The sequence below is a fragment of the Melospiza georgiana genome, chromosome 10, assembly GCF_028018845.1.
Source record: "Melospiza georgiana isolate bMelGeo1 chromosome 10, bMelGeo1.pri, whole genome shotgun sequence".
In the NCBI taxonomy this organism is placed as follows: Eukaryota; Metazoa; Chordata; class Aves; order Passeriformes; family Passerellidae; genus Melospiza; species Melospiza georgiana.
Genome location: NC_080439.1, coordinates 3,533,744 through 3,552,919, shown reverse-complemented (window position 1 = coordinate 3,552,919; position 19,176 = coordinate 3,533,744). Strand labels below are relative to the sequence as shown.

The 19,176-nt window shown below is 42.9% G+C and overlaps 1 protein-coding gene across 1 annotated transcript in view; it reads right to left on the bottom strand.

Moving 5' to 3' along the window:
* LOC131087754 (multiple epidermal growth factor-like domains protein 6) overlaps window positions 1–19,176 on the bottom strand; it is a 192,240-nt gene that overhangs the window by 68,542 nt on the left and 104,522 nt on the right. The window contains exon 6 of the mRNA XM_058031609.1: window positions 2,403–2,525. Within this exon, the coding sequence (XP_057887592.1) occupies window positions 2,403–2,525 (123 nt within the window). The remainder of the gene's footprint in view (window positions 1–2,402; window positions 2,526–19,176) is intronic.

The window sequence follows — 19,176 nt, the reverse complement described above, 5'->3', positions numbered from 1 at the left end:
TAGCACTGCTAACCCAAGCCTGTTTGAGATGCTGGGTGTTCTGCTGAGCTGCACTGGGTCACAGGAGAGGGGCATTTGTGGTTTGCTGCTCATCAGATGAGTGATGAAAGCTGAATGTGCAGCCTGGTGCTGCACAAGGGGCAAACCCTCCATCCCCAGCAAGCAGCTACAGCCCAGGTCCTGATCCTGGGCACTCCTGATTTATATGGAATGCTTCTCCCCGTCCTCATCAATTAGTAACTGTCTTGTTCTCCAATGCATGAGAGCTTATTGTATCCATTTGTTTTGGTGTCTTGTCTAAACAGCTGGAACAGGGCTCAATATCCTCCCTCAGTATCTTGTACATCCATTATTATGATAGCAGAGCTCTCTCTCTAACTCCTGCCTCCCATCTCAGGATTTATTTTTGTTTGTCCTTGATAGTTTCTGAGACATTGCAAACAAAGTTGGTCACTGTATGAAGTACTTTGAATAACTTCTTGAGAATATTTACATTTACAAAATGAAAACTTGTTCTCTGGTATTGTTCACAGCTTGGACAAAGCCAAACTGAGCTTGCTGATTATGTGAGGCAAGAAAAAAACCTAATTATTTTGTGTCCACAGAAAATTTTACATATTACACAAGTAAATTCATTTAATTGCCATTAACATCTACTTTTTGCCTTTATCACACAGTTCTTTTTCTCTTTTTTCCCCCCAAAGTCCCTTTAGTCTCCTTTTCATATAAAAATCCCTCTCCACCACAAATGGGACTATTCAGAGGGAGTAATGCAGCTCAAACAACACATCTTTCACTTCTGGGTCTTCCCTAGTCAGATCTGATCTGAGCAAGATTAATTTCTCTTTTAATCCAAAGAAAACCACAATTGCTTCTAGTTAATTATGAATCACTCTGCTTTTACATGATTTTTTCCCCTCTCACTATGGTGTTCCCTTGTCCACTCCTTCACCAACTAAGATAATCTGAGACTTCATCACATTTTTAATTGCACTTAATTACAAAACACTGAAAGTCTCTGTATGTGATAAACACAAAAAACCTAAAATAATAAGTTTTAAAATAAAAAAAAAAATATCCATTATTCCCACAGTTTGAGCACTGGTACCTCCTGTGTCCTGGTGGCATTAGGGAATGTGTTATTGTGATAATTCCAGCAATGACTGATGACATCCCTGGCTGAAGTTCAGCACAACCAAGGGACTTTGTGCAGGAACTGAGGCAATGCCCAAACTGTGAGTGAACTTATTCTGCAGATGTGGTCTGACTGTACTTAACTGCTCTTCCCATATTACCTCAAATCAGGATTAAAAATTTAAACAAAGGGTGCCCTTTTCTTCTTCCCAGATGAAAGAACATTTTAATCCTTTCTGCAGAATGCAAAAATTTGACTTTTGTACTGATTTAAACACAATGGGAAAACTGTGTATTTCATATTATTGTTTTTAACAACAAGCAGAATTAACTCAGGTGTGCCTTGTTTCAGATTTTAGAGTCCAACCTAAGAAACACAGAGTTTATTTTTGCAATTCTCTCCACATAAACAGGCAATGCAATTCTCTCCACATAAACAGGTCATGGCTGAGCTCCATGGTGCTCTCATGGACACGAGCACACACAGGGTCACTCCACCCTGTAAATCACAATCATTTACCCTGGACACAACCTCTAAACTCACCAAGTCCCAGAGCAGTGCTGGGATGTGCCACAAAGAAAAAACACTGAGAATTTAAAAAATGTCATTTGAAATGAAGACACCCTAAGCTCTTCAGTGCCTCCTGCAAAAGAATTTTCGCCAACATGACACACCATCAAAAACCAAAAAAATGAAAAAAAAAATAAAGAGTAATTTTGGCTATACCTGTATCCTCACAGGCTGCTTGAACCAGAGTGGGTAATATATTTAGTGAAAACTCAGAGTGGAGAGTCTAGAAGATTTTGCAGTTAGAGAAAAGTCAGAGTTGGAGGATGAGAGGGGGTTCCTTACCGAGGCAGGTGCAGCCGTCGGCGTAGAGCTGCAGTGTTGAAAGGGGGGTTCTTTCAACAAAAAAAACCCCAAAAATAAACAAAATAAAGAGTAATTTTGGCAATACCTGAACCCTCACAGGCTGCTTGAACCAGAATGGGTAACAATATTTTGTAAAAATTCAGATTGGAGAGTCAGAAGGCTTTGCCAGATGTTGGGAGGATGAGAGGGTTCCTTACCGAGGCGGGTGCGGCCCTTGGCATGGAGCTGCAGTGTTGAAAGGGAGGTTCTTTCAACAAAAAAAAACAAATAAAGAGTAATTTTGGCAATACCTGAACCCTCACAGGGTGTTTGAACCAGAGAGGGTAATGATATTTAGTGAGAGCTCAGATTGGAGAGTCAGAAGGCTTTGCAGTTAGATGAGAGGGTTCCTTACCGAGGCAGGTGCGGCCGTCGGCGTGGAGCCGGAACCCCGGCTGGCACTGGCACTGGAAGGAGCCCTGTGTGTTGGCACAGCCCTGCTGGCAGCCCCCGTTCAGCACCTCACACTCGTCCACGTCTGCAGAAGGAAGGGAGGGACACGGTGAGGGAGGATTGCAAGAGAGCCTGGTTCTCCTGCAGGGCTCATCCAGAATGCAGGCAGCGCGGGCTGGGTTGTTGTTTACTTCGTTTTGGCAGCAAAGAAAAGAGGAATTTGAAAAGTGGAATTTTATGGTGCTTTTCCAAGCTCCTGCAGGCACTGCCTCTGTAGTCTCTGCTTCTGAAGTCCTGGTTAATTAGAGTGATTTGTGACATGGCTGTTTTATTGAGGCCAGGAGAAAAATATAGAGGAAGAATTAGGGTTAGATAACACATCCGAGCTAGTAGGAACTGCTGGTCAAACTTTTGGCTTTTATAAAAACTTGCTCTATGAACATTTCCTTTTGCATCAAGCCTTTAATCCTATTGTTCTTGGGGGTACAAGCAGGTAAAACTGACATGAGTGGAAAACAGACACATTCTTCATCACCATTACATTTTCAACCATGGATAGCACAGAGAGCTTAAAGAGAAAACTTTAGAAGAGAGAGGAATTTGTGCTGCATTTTCTGTGCCCCTTGCCATACAAACATAGAATCACAGAATGGTTTGGGCTGGACAGGACCCTAAAGCTCCTCTCATTCCAACCCTGGCCATGTTCAGGGACATCTCCCACTATCCCAGGTTGCTCCAAGCTTTGTCCAGCCTGGCCTTGGACACTTCCAGGGAAGGGGGAAAACATTGTGCCTTGTTCTTCCTTGTGCTCACCTAAACTTTCCATAGCATCTTCTCATAAAACCTCCCAGAAAAATGATGTGAGCTCCTGCTGATATGTTTTCCAAAGCTAAGCAGGCATCATTCCATATTTCAGGGGATTTTAGAGGATTACATTCAGTCAAATGAAGAGGCAAACAAGCATTAAACCAGCTTGAGAACACTGCTGCAAAGTTCCAGCTGAAAATGATGGACAATGATGGACAAAGATCAAGAAGAGTTTAAGTAAACAGGTGAAGGTCTAAGACAGAATCATAAAAAACTGTATTTCCAGAAGTACCACATAAGCAGTTTCTGCACCTCTTCAGCAACGCTGGCCTACTGTAAATAGCATTTGATTGACATGTTGACACCATTACCTTAAAAATCAACATGGGGTCGTTGGAAATAAGGGTCAATTAGTCCATTCCCTGAAAAAAATCCACCTGGCAGATATTTGCCTAGATTTTTCTCCTTTCCTTAGCAGTCCCCAGGGATAGCAGCTCCACCTCCCACCATCTCCCCCAGGGGCGATTCTTGTCCCAAATTATCCAAATGCCAAAGATATTTTCTTCCCCAAGTCAAGCCTCCCTCCTGCAACAGGCATCTCTGAAACCCCCCCCCCCCCCCCCGCTTTCAACACTGCAGCCTCCTGCTGATTTAATTGCTCTTCAGATCATGTTCTGAAATTATCTAATGGGAAGCAAGTCCACAACTGCTCCTGTGGGGGAAGTGAAGGAATTTCCCCCCCATATTGCTCTTGAGGAACAAGGGGTCTGGCTTTCATATCTTTGCTCTGGTTGTATCTGTTTTGCATTTAACTTTCATGGTTTACATATTTTTTTAATGCTTTTATGTTTATTCCATTTTAGAAAATCTAATCGCAATTAACTGAATGAGGAAGCTTTAAAGAAGACTTGGAAATGCACAACATCCCACTCCTGAGGAAATGCATTTATGAAGTTCAATTTTAATACTTCACATGTGAATTCCCCTCACCTAAAATGAAGTCCTGGTGTTGACTGGTGTTTAAATTCAGACCATTTGCTAACATGCACCACTTTTTGATCCTTCTGCTGTATTTGTTGTTTTATTAGACTGTATACTACATACATGTCCTGCTGCCTGGAGACATCTGGAATATGCTTTTTTGAAACAGAAATTTTGCCTTTTAAAATGTAAACAGTAAACAGAAAATGTTATTTACCTTGTTTAATTCCATGCCGCTAAGAACCAGACTGCTGAAAAATGCCAGGACGAAATCAGACCCAGGAAACCCTTTGTACGGAGTGTCAGAGAAATAAAATAAGCAAAAAGACTCAGAAAAACAGAACAAGGAAGCAGCTGAACCACATAGTACACCACATTCCAGTATTTATACCTCAATAAACTCAAACACTGGGAGCTTCAGTATTTTAATTTTATAGGCTACGATCAGCTGGAGAATTTCTCTCATATACCAAACACAGTTTTAAGTTCGGATATCGGCACTTACAAAGGAGAAAAAACAGTCCAGCTAATAAAAATGAGCTGGGAGTTAGTGATATTTGTTAGTCTCCATTTGGAGATTTAGAGGAATGGCTTGGGTTTATGGGGGAGCTCTGCACCCAGCAGCAGCTCTTCCCTGAGCAGCTTTTCCCTCGTGCTGGCACATCCCAGAGCAGTGATATTGCTGAAAGGCAGCACAATTCAATGCAAAATAAAAGCTCCTAAACCACTTGTGCCCATGAGCAAGACCCAGCCCCAGCCTGAGCCTCCCTGCAGCAAGAGGAGGCGAGAGCAGGAGCTGAAAATGCAGCTCCACGACGCCACACCAACAGCAAAGCTGATGACAGATGATCCCTTCCAGCCCCAGACTTCCTCTGCAAGATCAATATTTTAAGGATTATATGCTGAAAGATTCCTCCACATCCAGCAGATAAAATCAAGAGAAATGCAAGGCGCAGTCGCCTTTCCACGTCTCCTCCATCTCAAGGCCAGGAAACAGCTTCGCCCCCAGTTACAGCAGGAAAATTCCCTAATTATTTTGTCTGTAGAGCAGTCTGCAAAGCAGACACTGATCTAAATGCCTGAACTGCATTTGGAAGTTTTAAATGTCTAAACTATTTGGACTTTCACATTTTAATTGCTGTACTAGTAAAGGACACATGTAGCAGCAAAAGAACAGCTTCTGCTTTTGTAGGTACACAAGTGGACATATTTTTTCTACTTGGCTACAGAAAGATGAAATTATTCTAGAATAGCAGATGTATAAAAAAATATTTAAAAGCATTCTTGAAATATGAAGCCCTTCCATTTCAATTCTAGACCATCACAGGATTATGGAAGATTGTATCTGCATCTGTGATTAAATTTGGATTAGTCTCCAGCGCAAATCAAACTGAAACACCTTCCTGCTCGAATTTCTATAGCTACAACCCAGGATGCTTATCTGAATAACCTGAATTTCAAGCCACTTATGGCTTGCTTATCACAAGCCAGGCTGTGATGAAAGCAGCTGCATCCCCACAAGACAGAGGGAGAGCAATTCCTGGAGACAAGAAGGAAAGTGAGAGCTGTGTGCTGTCCCCAGGCTGTTTTGCCAAGGAGATTACACTGCTGGGTGAACACAGCAGAGGTGGTGTGTGGATATTCCCCTTCTCACCTTCAGAACATTGCAGAGATGCTTTACAGCACGGTTCCCCACTGAAGGCACCTTCCTGTGTCCTTGTTTGTTCACCTTTCATCAGGAATTACCTTATACTCAGTCAAACAAACCAAAGCCTGTGTGTTCCCAAGATATTTTAAAATATTTTAAAATATTTTAACCACTTTTTTTTTTAGCACCTCATGCTCCTGAGGGCTGTGCACTTGGACTGACCCTTCCTGCACGCCAACACCTCAGGTTCCAAACACAATAGAAGAGGATGTGATGTACAAATGCCCAACTCACTGCCAGCTCCTTTCCCTTTCCAAGGGCAGATCCCACAGGTGGAGTTCCAGGTTGTGAAATCCTCCACACTCCTGACTGAGGGCCCTGCTAATCATCAAGGAAGTTGGTCCCTAATTGACTTGATTAACCAAATTAAAAGTCCATTTGCCCTGCCCAAAACCTATTTCAGTGCAGAGCTGTGTGACTGCTTGTTTGGAATTCAGGATTGTCGCATTAGCAGCATTTTTCATATCATTATTAAAATGCTCAGGAACAGCTATGATCAATCAGCTCCTCAAAAATACAGAGAGCAGTAATAAACATAGATAATTAGTGAACCTGCAATCATGGTTTTCATAAAGGAAGAAAGAAAGCAAGATCCTGCCAGAAATCAATTCTCTACTAACAGAAAGCTTTGCTTTTTAAGACCACTAAGAAATGCAAACAAGATACAGAACTGAACTCCAAAAAGAAAGAAAAACAGGATAACAAGCCTCCATTTTGAGAATCCTGGATGGAGGAGAGATGATGTGCCAAAGGTATGCCAGGGATGGTGCTGTCACTGAGGAGGACACTGCCAAAAAAAAAAAAAAAAGCTTTATGTGACACAGGGTGACAGCAAGGTTAGCCTCTCATGGAGCTTCCCCCAGCCAGGGGCATTTCTGGAGGGTGACAAATGAACAGGCTTTCCCTCCTTTGACTATTGAAATTTGCAGGTCGACAACTGTTCAGTGTCAGGGTTTTCTGAGAGATAAGCAGACAAAAAACTTCCTTTTCCTAGCAGCCAGGCACTGATGGAGAAAGAAACCAGAACTGGGCAGGACCAAGGTCACCATTTAGAGCAGATATTGGGAACAATTTTGTCCTGGAAGGGGTCATAAAGCATTGGAACAGGCTGCTGGGGCAGTGATGGAAATGCCACCATCCCTGGACATGCTTAATGGTGACCACACTGGTGGTGCTGGGCTGACTGCTGGACTTGATCTTGAAGGTCTTTTCCAACCTCAGGGGTTAAATGATTTCAAGATTGTTTATTTATTAAGTAGTTTTCAGCAATATCTCTTCACTTTGTCAAGCAGAGAGCAACACAGAGAGGCAGAGACCGAAGAGCTATGAGCATCACCTACCCCACAAACACCAGAATATGGTGTTTTTCCATATGGATGGAAAGGTTTCTGTCCAGCTGGGGGCTGATGTGAGAACCCATTCCTTGCTGGTACCTGCACACAGGGACCCAAGCACAGCATCTGTGGATCTGGCCTAAATGACTTTCACTACACCCTTTTTATTAAATTCCTAAGAAATACTACATAAAACAGGAAGGAATGACACACAAGCATTTCCTCTTTCCAGCCACCACAATCCCCCAGCCTGCTGCAGAAAGGATGAGACCAGCAGAAGCAGGGAAACACAAACCCCTGCTTGGATTTACTCAGAGAATGGTTTATGCTGATGGTTTTAAAGTCAGATTATAATTAAAAATAATTACAATGATTGTTTATTTTAAAAATCCAGACCAGAAAGAAGAAGCATGGTCTAGTTTTTGCAGCATTATCTTAAAATTCACTAAAATCAGGGTTTGACCCCTCTTTACCCAGGGATCTCCGTGGATCACTGATACCCACAAAATAGTCACTAAAATCACTAAAATCAGGGTTTTAAAAATCACTTAAAATTCACTAAAATCAGGGTTTGACCCCTCTGTACCCAGGGAGCTCTGTGGGTCACTGGTCCCCACAAAATATGGTGAGGATCAGTCAGGAATGATGGTGACAGAGAAAGAGGGAAGATTGGATCTTAAGTAAAGTACCACAAGAAACCTTAAGAGTCTCTATTTAAAATTATCACAAGTCGATAAACTGTTCAACTCCAACACAGATTTGGAAATAAATTCCAACAATCTGGCTCACCCCTCCCTTGCCCCAACCAGCTCCCCCAGACTCTTCAGCTGCAGATCATTTCGTACATCTGATAAGAAAACTCTGATTGTTTGCTATTTAACGTGATATTTTAAATCAACAAAGATGCATGACAGTGCTTTGCCTTCTGTTATTTGTAACTACACTGTTACTACTCTCTTTTCTATATTCCAAAGGGTGTTTAAACCTCACAAAAGTTATGGAGTGAAAATATCATATGGTCTTTCCCCACTAATTACATGGAGGATTTTACACATTATTTAGTGTGTTTTTCAGTTAAATAATTTATGTACTCATGGGAAGGAAGGGAAACAGGCTTGGTTCCCAGACATTCTTAAGCTGATCACAAAAGTCAGAAATTGTTCTATAAAGTAAAACTTAAAATAAATAAGCCTCTGTTACTGTTGTAAATATATATACATATATAAAAATTTATATAAATATATATAAATTTACCTATATATATATATAGGTAAATTTATAACAGATTCAACTCACAGCTTCCTTTAAATCACAGAACTGCTCAAATCTCCAGCTCAGAAATGTCCAAAATTTGAAAACCAGTGTGAATTTCCTCACAAAGCATGACATAATTTGCTCTTGCAGCAGAAGTTTTGAAAAGGATCTCTCCCCTTTTACTAACACAAAAATGATTTTCAGGGTTTGAAACTCCTGTTGCTAGCAAAATATTTGGCCATCTTTTCCACAATCAAAGAAGTTTTACATTGGTATTGACTCTAGGAAGGAAAATACAAGTTTGAAGTCTGGTCCAAAACAAAGCCTGAAATTAAAACAAAAAAGAAAAAACAAAACCAGTTCATATTAATAAAAAATGTATTTCTTTTTTCTTTGAACCAAACCAAGCAGCAAAGCTTGAGAAAAGCAGTTTTGGGTGGCTGGGAAGTTTTAAACTGCAAAACTCCTGGTCTGGGGGCTTTTTTTTTTAATGCTCCACAAAACACCACAAACACTCCACAATCTCCTTTGAGTGGTTTCCTAGAACCTGGCGTTCAAACACCTCCACGGAACAGCTTTCAGCATGGATGAATGTGCCCCTGCAGAGCCAGCTGGGTCATTTGGAACTGACAGTGCTTTTATTTTTGCTCCTCAGCTATCTGCTCTGCCCTTTGCTGGCCCCTGCCATGGATTAGACGAGCATCCCTTGTCTGAGCCAGCCCCGACTGCTGCAGGTTCCTCACTGCCAGGTGTCCCGGGCAAGGCTGCTCCAACAGGATTGGCTCATGGCATGGCTCCAGCAAGCCAAAAGGAGCTGGTTAAAAGGCAAGGTTAACGATTCCTCACCCAATTTAGCCCCTGCAAACTGGTTTCACGACGGAGGAGCGCCCGCGTTGGAGCAGCCGGTTTTCTACCACATTTCTTTACCCAGGGTAAAGGACAAAGCAGCTTCTACCAGCACACATTCTGCAGGCAAAGAAAGAGGCTTTACAAATGATCTGATTATTTACCTGCTCCTGAAAATGGGGAAGGGAAGCTAAATAATGGCATTAGATCACCACAGCTTTTTTGTCTGTCAGTCTGTCCTCCAGCTCTCCCTGGAGATTTGGTCCATCATGGAGAGGCATCTTCTACCCTGTAGCTGGTACCTTGTCCTACACCTCATGTGCTTTCCCAGGTGCTTTTAAGGACTTCCAGCTGTGCCTGGGCCAGGTTTCACTTCTCTCCTTCTGGTTTCTCTCTCTCTCTACGCAGGAAACACCAAAGGGTGGAAACCACAATGCTGTGAAACGTTGAACAGCAGAGTCATCAATGGGACCTTGTGCTAGGTAATAAATATTTGTGTCCAGATCTGAAAGGAGATGCATCTCCTGATGCCTGTTTTCAAGGGAAAAGGACAGAGGCATCTCGAAGGTATTTTTGACAGATCCATGGAGCAGGAGTGGCAGGAGCTGCCCCACAACCTGATATTGGGGAGAAGACTTCTGTGAGTACTGCCCCATCCACCCCATCAGGTCTGAGACCTGGATTTCATTTCCTGGTCTGTCACTGGCCTTACTGGGGAGTAAAGAGATAGTTAAATTGTCATGAGATATCATAGAACCCTGTTAGTGGAGGCCACAGGTGACTGGAAAGAACAACATTCACCTGGCACAGATCCTGGTAATTAGAACTCGGTATGGCAAAGCCTCCATTCCACTCCATTCCACTCCATTCCATTCCATTCCATTCCATTCCATTCCATTCCATTCCATTCCATTCCATTCCATTCCATTCCATCCCATTCCATCCCATCCCATTCCATTCCCTCCTCCCCTCCCTTCAATATTCCTCTCAAGCTAAGACTGGCACCAGACAACCACTTAAAGTGGTGACTTGTTGCCCCCAATGCTTGGACCCTGCCACCACAGTTCATTTCCCAGCTGTCCCCCAGGACAGAGATCTCCTGCACAGAGTGATGAGAAAAGAGAAAATCAGCCAATATTTGTGCTGCTCATTTCTGCTTACTCCCCATGCCTGACATGCCACTCTCTCACGAGATATTTAACAGTGGTTTAGCTCAATAAACATCCAAGAGCCCCTCATCCACAGCTCTAAATGCAAACCATATGCTGCAGATGAAAACCCTGAAGATTATAATTAGAACTGTCCATTCAATTTAAACAAAGTCAAGAATGAAAACTATTTCAAATTCAATAAACAGGCCATTTCAAAGTGTAGACACTGTGGAGGACAAGCTTAACAACTTAATTGACAGGTAAAGCTTCATTTCTAATCCTCATTTTGATATCATCTGTAGCCTCAGGAGTCAAAACACATCACTGCTCAGTGCTCAAAATATGCAGAGAAAATGAAAATGTCAGCTGAATGAAAAAAAAAAGGAGAAGCATCTGTTTGATAGCTGTATAAGCCTGTGATATGTAAACTGCTTTGGAGTCAAGCAGCACTAATTAGAGTTTCAAGGAATTCTTCATTAAATATACAGACAGAGACATATATATATATATATATATATATACACACACACACTTTAAGCAATTATTGAAACCAGACAATTTGCAGGAAAACCAGGCTATAGAATTAAAGCAAGGAACATGACAATTTCACGGCCAGACCTCAGACAACACTGTGATGTTTTCACACAGCCGTGCAGAAATACATTTTTCCATCTTTTCAATAAGCAGTTCTGTATGTTTTTCTCCACTCAAAGTATTTAAAACAGAAAAAAGAATGATCTTTTTTGGGATCTTGGTGTAGCACACAGCATCTCAGCAAAGCAAAGCCAAAAAGGAAGAGTGATGGGGTTACCAGCCCCCTCAGTGGGGTTACACTAATAGATATTTTGGCAACTGCACCCCCTTGACGACTCCAACTCCCATCAAAATGAAACCCACACAGATGGACACAAACTCTCAGTGAAGAGCTGTGCCAGGATAAGTGAATGACCACATGAAATAACAAGGGAGTACAAGCTGAAGAATGACAAACCAGAGAAAAGGATAACTTAGGCTCCTAAAAAAAAAAAAACAACCAAAAAAAACCCAGCTTCATTAATGTTACTGCTTCCAGTAGAAAAGAGGTTAATGTACTGGCTGCTAACAGGAAAGTTAGAAGGAAACATTTTAAAGCCAAATATCAAAATTTCAGGTGATTTCTGCTCAGCAGAAAGACTTTGAGATCACCAGTATCAGCAGCTACTGCAAGATTTTCTGATGTGGGGCGGAACAGCAGAGAGAATATTTGTTATGGGTCTATCAATTTTTGAATACAGCTCCTCAGCACAACCCAGTTGGGCCCTGCTGTGAGGTGGGAGGGTGGCAAAGGAGGAGAGGATCTCTACAAGGAGCTGCACTTAATAAGTGACAGCATGATACAGCCCAAGCTCCTTGTGTGGACTCAGCTCTGAGCCGTGTTAAGGAGGTTTATGTGTTGGGCCATCAGCATCTCCTCTCAGCAGGACGTGGCAGCTTGCAAGAGTAGTCCTGGAATAAAAAGAGAAATGCCTGATGTGATGAGAACACCTGGATTTTGCTAGCAGCAGTATTAACGCACACTTGCTGAGCTCCGTGCCTCGGCAGAATGCAGAGAAATGTGTTTTCCACACACAGCAGGTAAAACATGCACAAGAAAATTATAATCATGCAAACACCTTCATAATCCTGTGTTTCCAGCTTGCAGCACGTGTGCTGGCTGGAATACAGATGTGGTTTGTGACAGGGGGGCAGAGGCACCATTCAGCCTCCAAGCTCCCCCTGTGCCCCTCTGAAGCTGAGACCAGGGCACGAGCTCCTGTCCCTGTGTCACAGCTGGCTCTGGCACTGCTCTGCAGCTATCAGCTCATGGGCTGCCTCTCCAGGTGCCACCACAAGCACTGATCCCCACAGGAGCCATCCCAGCTCCAGGACAATCTGAGATAAACTGCCAGGGAGCAAAGGACAGCGTTGTACACAGGTTTTCCTGCTCTGCTTCCTTTATGACATAAATCACCTGTGACTCTGCAGAGGTTCTAGAGGAAGAGTGAAGTGACATGAACACATCCAAACCTATCCATGCCAACTCCCAGAGCTGGATCCTAACCATCAATCACAGAATGGTTGAAGATCAACCAGTTCTAATTCCCCTGCCATGGGCAGGGACACCTTCCACGAGCCCAGCTTGCTACAAGCCCTGTCCAGCCTGGCACCTTGAACTCTTTCAGATATTCCACGAATTCTCTGGGAAACCTGTGCAAGCGCCTCACAATCCTCACAGGGAACAATTTCTTCTCACTATCTGATCTAAATCTGCCTTCTGTCAGTTTGAAACCATTTCTCTCTCTCTTATCACTCCATGCTTTTGCTCAAAGTCCCTCTCCAGCTCTCTTGGAGCCCCTTCAGGCATTGGAAGGGGCTCTGAGCTCTCCCCAGACAATTCTCATCTCCAGGCTGAGCCTCTCTCTCACCCTGTCTTTGTATCAATAATGCCACCAGGCAGGGAAGAATTTATTTTACTTCCTTTTTTCTTCCTCTTCCCGAGATTAAAATTCACATCAAATTAACCACTTGATTGCTCCATTTTTATTACTAGTTGTTTTTGAACTCCTTGTCTGACACTGAGCCCCTCTTGGGACAGGAGCTGTTCACAGGGTTCTCAGGTGGGCCTTTCACAGAGCTGGCGTGCAACAACAGCAAGTTCACTTCAAGTTGTTCTTCTAATATATCCCAGCTAAAGCCCTCAGGTACTCCTGTAATTGAAGTTGGAGTAATCCAATATGATGTTGATCAAACTACTGATCTTTTAATAACGCAGTGTAGCTCTCCCAGCAGTTGCTATCTCGCTGACAGTCGTGTCTGGATCGCTTCCTTTGGGCCAGGGCTTTGAACAGAGTTTCTGTTTGCTTTAGATTTTATCACAAATTGTTTCAAAGCTTTTTAGGGTTGTATCAGATGGCTCATAAAATCCACAGGCATTTCAATAATAAAAAAGAAAGAAAAAAAAAAAAAAAGGAGTTCTATGAGGTGTCCAGGTGAGGAACAGTATTAAATGCTCCCAAAGAGGAGCAAAAACACCACTCAGGAGCTGTGCTCTTTCCCATCCCTGTACCTGCTGTCAGTTCTTGTTTACACAGCCTGTAGGCAAAGCTACAGAAAAATCTGTAGCCACTCTGCACAATACCCTCCTCTGAAAGGCAAATGTGCACATTTTTTCGCTCACAATTTCCATTTAAAGTACAAATTTAAGGTTTTTCTAAGCCTTGCCTCTCCACACAAGAATAATTCAGCTGCAATTTGCATTTTCGATGTGCTCGAAATGAACACCAAGATGACTCATGTGCTGTTTATAAGATGCCTGTATTTGCTGGTAAATACCTTGCTACAAACAAGCTATAATTTAAGTATTCAGAAGTCTTGCTTCTGCATAAAATTACTACTAAGTGTAATTTTGGAGACCATGACCAGAGCTTCAATTTCAGGCTTGCAAAGCTCTTCCTACACAATGCTTCTTAAAAGTACGAGTGGATTTTCTTCTCTGATAACAGCAATCATTGTATCTCTGTAATTGCAGAAAAGATTACCTGGCTTTTAATTCGCATTAGTCAGCTCCAACAATACCCTGCTTCTTTCCTTTCCTTCAAAATAAACTAATTATTGTCAATCAGCCCACTGGAATGTTAACATTCTCTATAACCTGCCTTTCAGATGTAGTCATACATGCAAAAAACTAGATAATATAAACTAATCAGAGCCCTAGAAATATCTCAAAACATATTTGTACTCCAGTCTATCATTTTTTGTCACATTATTTCCAAATATTATCTTTCATGTGGACAATAACAGCCTTTTCTATGAGGCTTTCCATCTAGCTATTCACAGCTCCCCCGTTAATTAAAAGCATTGAGTACCTGACTAATATGGCAAACACTGCAATACTTCTGAACTTTAGATGTTTTCACTATCAAAAGCTGATCAATACAGCTTTATACATCAAGTGGTTTGGACAAAGAAAACTCTCCAGGGCATTTTTTTTTGCCCATGCCCAACTTTGTTGTGCAAAACTCGGGGAGGAACCATGGAGGGGGTGACAGCCGCTGTCCCTGCACATCCCACAACCTGGAGGACATTCCTTCCCAAGGATAATGGCAAGTTGAGGTTCCTGCTCCATATTTTCTCCCAGCTGGTGGAGCTGGAGGAAGTCAAGGTAGCTGGAAGGCTGGGGAAGCAATCCCTGTGCCGGGTCTATAATCAGCTGTGGCGCACGGGGAGCCGCGTGCGCCACATGGGAAACGCCGTGGAGACGGGGCTCTGCCTGTGCTGCTACTGTGACACCCAGAAACAAGCCTTCCCCTTCAGATCAGCGATCAATAATTCATCTGATAACTGGAATGCAAAGGGAAAAGGTGCCAGTTTTCCCTGGGGTATGAGCCATGCTTTTTTAAGAGACGCTGCTGCCTTGGAACGCGGCACAAGCTGAGCTGCAGGGAACGTGTGACACGGTGACAAGCTGCACTACACCTAACCCTGTGTTAGGTAGTGTTTTAACAGTGTACTAACCCTGTAGTCTGACATAACCTGAAAATTAAACTGCCAGTTCCATGGCTTGTTTATGCAGAAGGCTGTTATTAAAACGTAGCAGCTGAACTAAGCGTTCAAAGGCAAAAATCTAGGCACCAAAAAACAAGCACCGTGGAGAAAAAGAGATTTACCGAGATTATCTGGAAATAATCATGGAATCCTTGAAATATAAGTGGTCCCAAAAGTCAAGGGCTTTTGGGTAGGACTCCTTCAACCATTGCACTGGAGCCTTGGATTAGGACAAGGACACCCTTGACCCAACTGGTGCGCATAGAACTTCTGCTCAAAAAGGGACTGCAAACTGACTCAGCCTGTTCTCAGCTCCCGCGGATGAAAACACACATCCAGGATAAACGAGCCCAGCCTGCAGTGGCAGCGCTCACTTTGGAGGGAGCTGTCATAACTGTGAGCCTGTGCACCCCGAGGGATGGCAGATGTGACAATCTGGGGGGTTCAGCTCGCAGCCGCCTTTGTTCGGTGCACGAGAGAGGAGCAGCCAAGCAGGAACTGGGGAGAAACTAAAGCAGGGCAATTATAAAAATTAAAAAAAAAAAAAAAATCAAAAATTAAAAAGTAAAAAAAAAAAATTCGAAAATAAAAAATTCAAAAGTACAAAATCAACAATAAATCAATTATCAGAGCATCAGATGCTCTTCTCAGCCCAGACCAATGCAGAAATGCTCTGAACCAGGTGGCAAGTGTCTGCTCTGGCCCGAGCAGTGTGTCTGAAGAGAAACAGACACAAAATGCTGGGATTTGCTGAGTCTAGTGTTCGATGTGTTTTTATAAGATTGAGAAGGTTTGTGTAGCTGTGATTTTTGCTGGGGAGAGCTCACAGAAAGCCACGGGACTGCCCAGCCCAAGCCACTGCCAGCCTGGAATGAGCCCCAGAAATTCAGCTCGAGCTCCTGCCTGCTCAGGCTTGCCAGGAATCAGCACTCAGGTAATCCATTTAAAAAGTCCAATAAGCTGAAGTCAGTGTTACCCTTACTACAGCTATGCTGTCATTTTTACTACTTATTTGGAGGGCTTTTTTTGCTGTAGAACTACCAGGAATAGACAAATGCAGACAGATGACACAATTTGCCTGGGAGAGTGCAGCAGCTCCACGCAGCTATTGATCCCAGCTGGATCCAACACAGCATGGGAGAGCACGAGGGAGGTCAGGGGAGCAACCCCCAGCCATCACTCCTGCTCAGAGAAACGCCTGAAATTGAGAATTCCAAAAGAATGACTCGGGAGTGGAAATAAAATTAGATTCCCCATCAAGTTTGCAAATGTAGAACATCTCCAGCAGTTTCTGCCCGGAGCTCCTCCGCAGCCATGCACAAAAATCACACCGTGCTCCTGCCTAAATCCAGCAGTGTCCAGAAATACACTGAATATGCTCTGAAATACACTGAAAACACTCTTGGAGTGCACAATGCCAAACAGCGTTTATAATGCACAATTAATCCCTAATCTCACTTAATTCAGTTCCCTCTGTAAGACAAGTACGGGAACCCTATTTTTTTTTTTTAATTTCCAACTGGGATCTGAAATCAAAAGCAGTTATTAACCTTTTTACTCATGACTAAAAATAATGATTTGACAGGTAGGAGCAATCATAATACTTACATATAAAAACAGATATTGCTTCTTGTTGAATTCACTTCAAATATAAGACATTTACCAGCATTCTGGATGTACAAACTAATGGAGAAGAAAATATTTACTCTTCACCCCCCCTTGGCAGATTACTGTGAACTTTTTATACTTTGAAACATAAATACCTGAAATTATCTGACTTAGCTCTAAAAACCCAAGCTGGAGTCCCAGGATACCCGAAAGCCACTAAAAACATGTTTGGAAAAATCAGCAATTAGGTTTTACCTTCTCTCCTCTCACAAGCCTTTTTCTTTTGCCTATTCCTTTTCTCTTCTTTTCAAAATTGCTGCAAAATACCAATACTAAAATAACTGAAATGCCTCAGTTATCAAGATGGTTCACCCAGGTGAGGTGATGAGGTGGAGCTGTCCATTCCCCTCCCTCTAAGAGGCAGATATTAGGTGGACAGAGTAATTAATTTACAGATAATTAGATAATTGTGAAACAATTCCTGCAACTGGATTTATTTCCTTGTCTCAAGACAAGGTCTTGAAATAGAGGAAGATGAAGAGGGTTAGGTGCCTTCACTTGAGTGCTGTAAGATTTGAGTTCAGCTGGTCTGGCACTTGCTGCATCTGGAATAAGAACTGGTGCTTTTTGATATTTGTAAAATATATTCTCCTTGTTCTCCTTCTGCTGAAGTGTTCCTGGCAATAAGTACCTCAGAGTCATGGCCTGCCAACAATGTGTGTGGAATCAAATGCAACTGTTGGAGTTAAGATCATGCAAAAGCATCCTGAATCCTTCCAGTAGAAAAATTTCTGTTAGTCTTCCATTCTAATAAAAATTAGATAAATATAATTAAAAATGCCTTGGCATTTCCCTCCAAGTGCATGGTATTATGTCCCTCAGTTTTTTATCACAGGACATGGCAGACACCTGTACATTGATTTGTTGGGCAAGGGAAAGCAGCCCAAATGCAGAATTAGCATTTGTTCTCTTCCACAAAACCAGAATTTTGACAAGAGTAAGTTTTGTTTCAGACCTTATTGACTTAATAAATGCTGTCACCTTATTAATAAACACTTTCTTGCTCTCAGACATGTCCCTCAGTATTGCTTTTAGCCCACCATTAACTCTTCCAAGGCAACAAACAGTGTTTGGAGAGTCCCCCCTGCCCTGGGAGCAGGCTCCAGCGGTGACCCCGGCGACTCCTCCATTCTGGGGTAACCAGTGGTGGCCCTGGCACAGTCACACTCTGGCTCTGGAGGCAGCTGCTCCCAAATTCCCCCTGGCAAAGGTCAGGGAAGCAGCCAGAGCTCCGAGGATTGACTGAAACCCCCAGGGATGGGGTTACAGCCATTGCAATATCACTCCAATCAACCAAATGGGAGCTCCTTTCCATCAACAGTTAATCACAGGACTTCACTTGTCTCTAAGTTCCTGCAGTTGCCTTGACAGATGAGAGCACAATAATATAAATAAGAAATGACAGTTTACCAAAGAAGGTTAACATAAGGTCACGACCTTTTTCTACTTGACTTCTGCAGCTTATTCATGTGTGAAAACACGCTTTTGTAGCTGTAGCCTCAGCATCCCTTACAGATCTGGACTTCTGCCAACAACTGAGCTTTAAAATTACCATTTAAAATACCATTTAAAATGGTATTTATGTTCAGAAAATACCATTTCTGCATTTCGCGATGCTCAAGTAGAACTGCTTCGCTTCAGAATAAAACATGAAATGAGGATATCTCTGCATTTCACAGCCCATCTCCCTGACACAGTGCTGCCTCTGCTCCACAAACAAGGCACAAACCCATTCCCTCTGCCTTCCTCAGACCAGGGCACTCCTTTCTGAGCAAACCCACCTGCCCAGGCTGCCCCAGGAACAGCACACGGATGCACAGGGCACAGCATCAGCCTGACAGTCCTACACTGGTAAATGTCAAATATTAATTTGTCACATTATTTGTGCAGTGATTTAAAGCCAAATCCTGTCTCATCATTCATTTCCATCAGGCGCACGAGGAGCGGGAGGGAAGCAGGAGCTTTCTGTCACAATCTGAAATGCCTGCGCCAGGAGCTGCCAGGAAATATTTCTCTGTCAGAGAAGCAAACTGAAGCTCTGAGCATGAAGGCTGGAGAGTGAAAGCTGCAGAATAACATGGAGATAATTAGCTTTGAAAGGCTAATCAGGTCACTGCTCTGGCTGGCATTTCTATGGAGATGCACAGGCCTCCAGCTCACCACATCTTACTCTCTATACGAGTATCCCTCACCAAAGTGAAGTAAGACCTTACAAACTACGTAACTCTGAATGACATATCCTGCCAAAAGAACCCCCAGAGAGCCAGGAAAGATCCCTACAAATAGCCAGGAAATATCCCTACAGCCTTTGGAATGAGGATAGACCCCACAGCACGGGTCTGTGCTGCCCAGTCCCCTTCCCCATGTGGGTCTAACCACACACAGAATCACTCAAGAATGAGAAGGTTTAATCAAAGATGATGC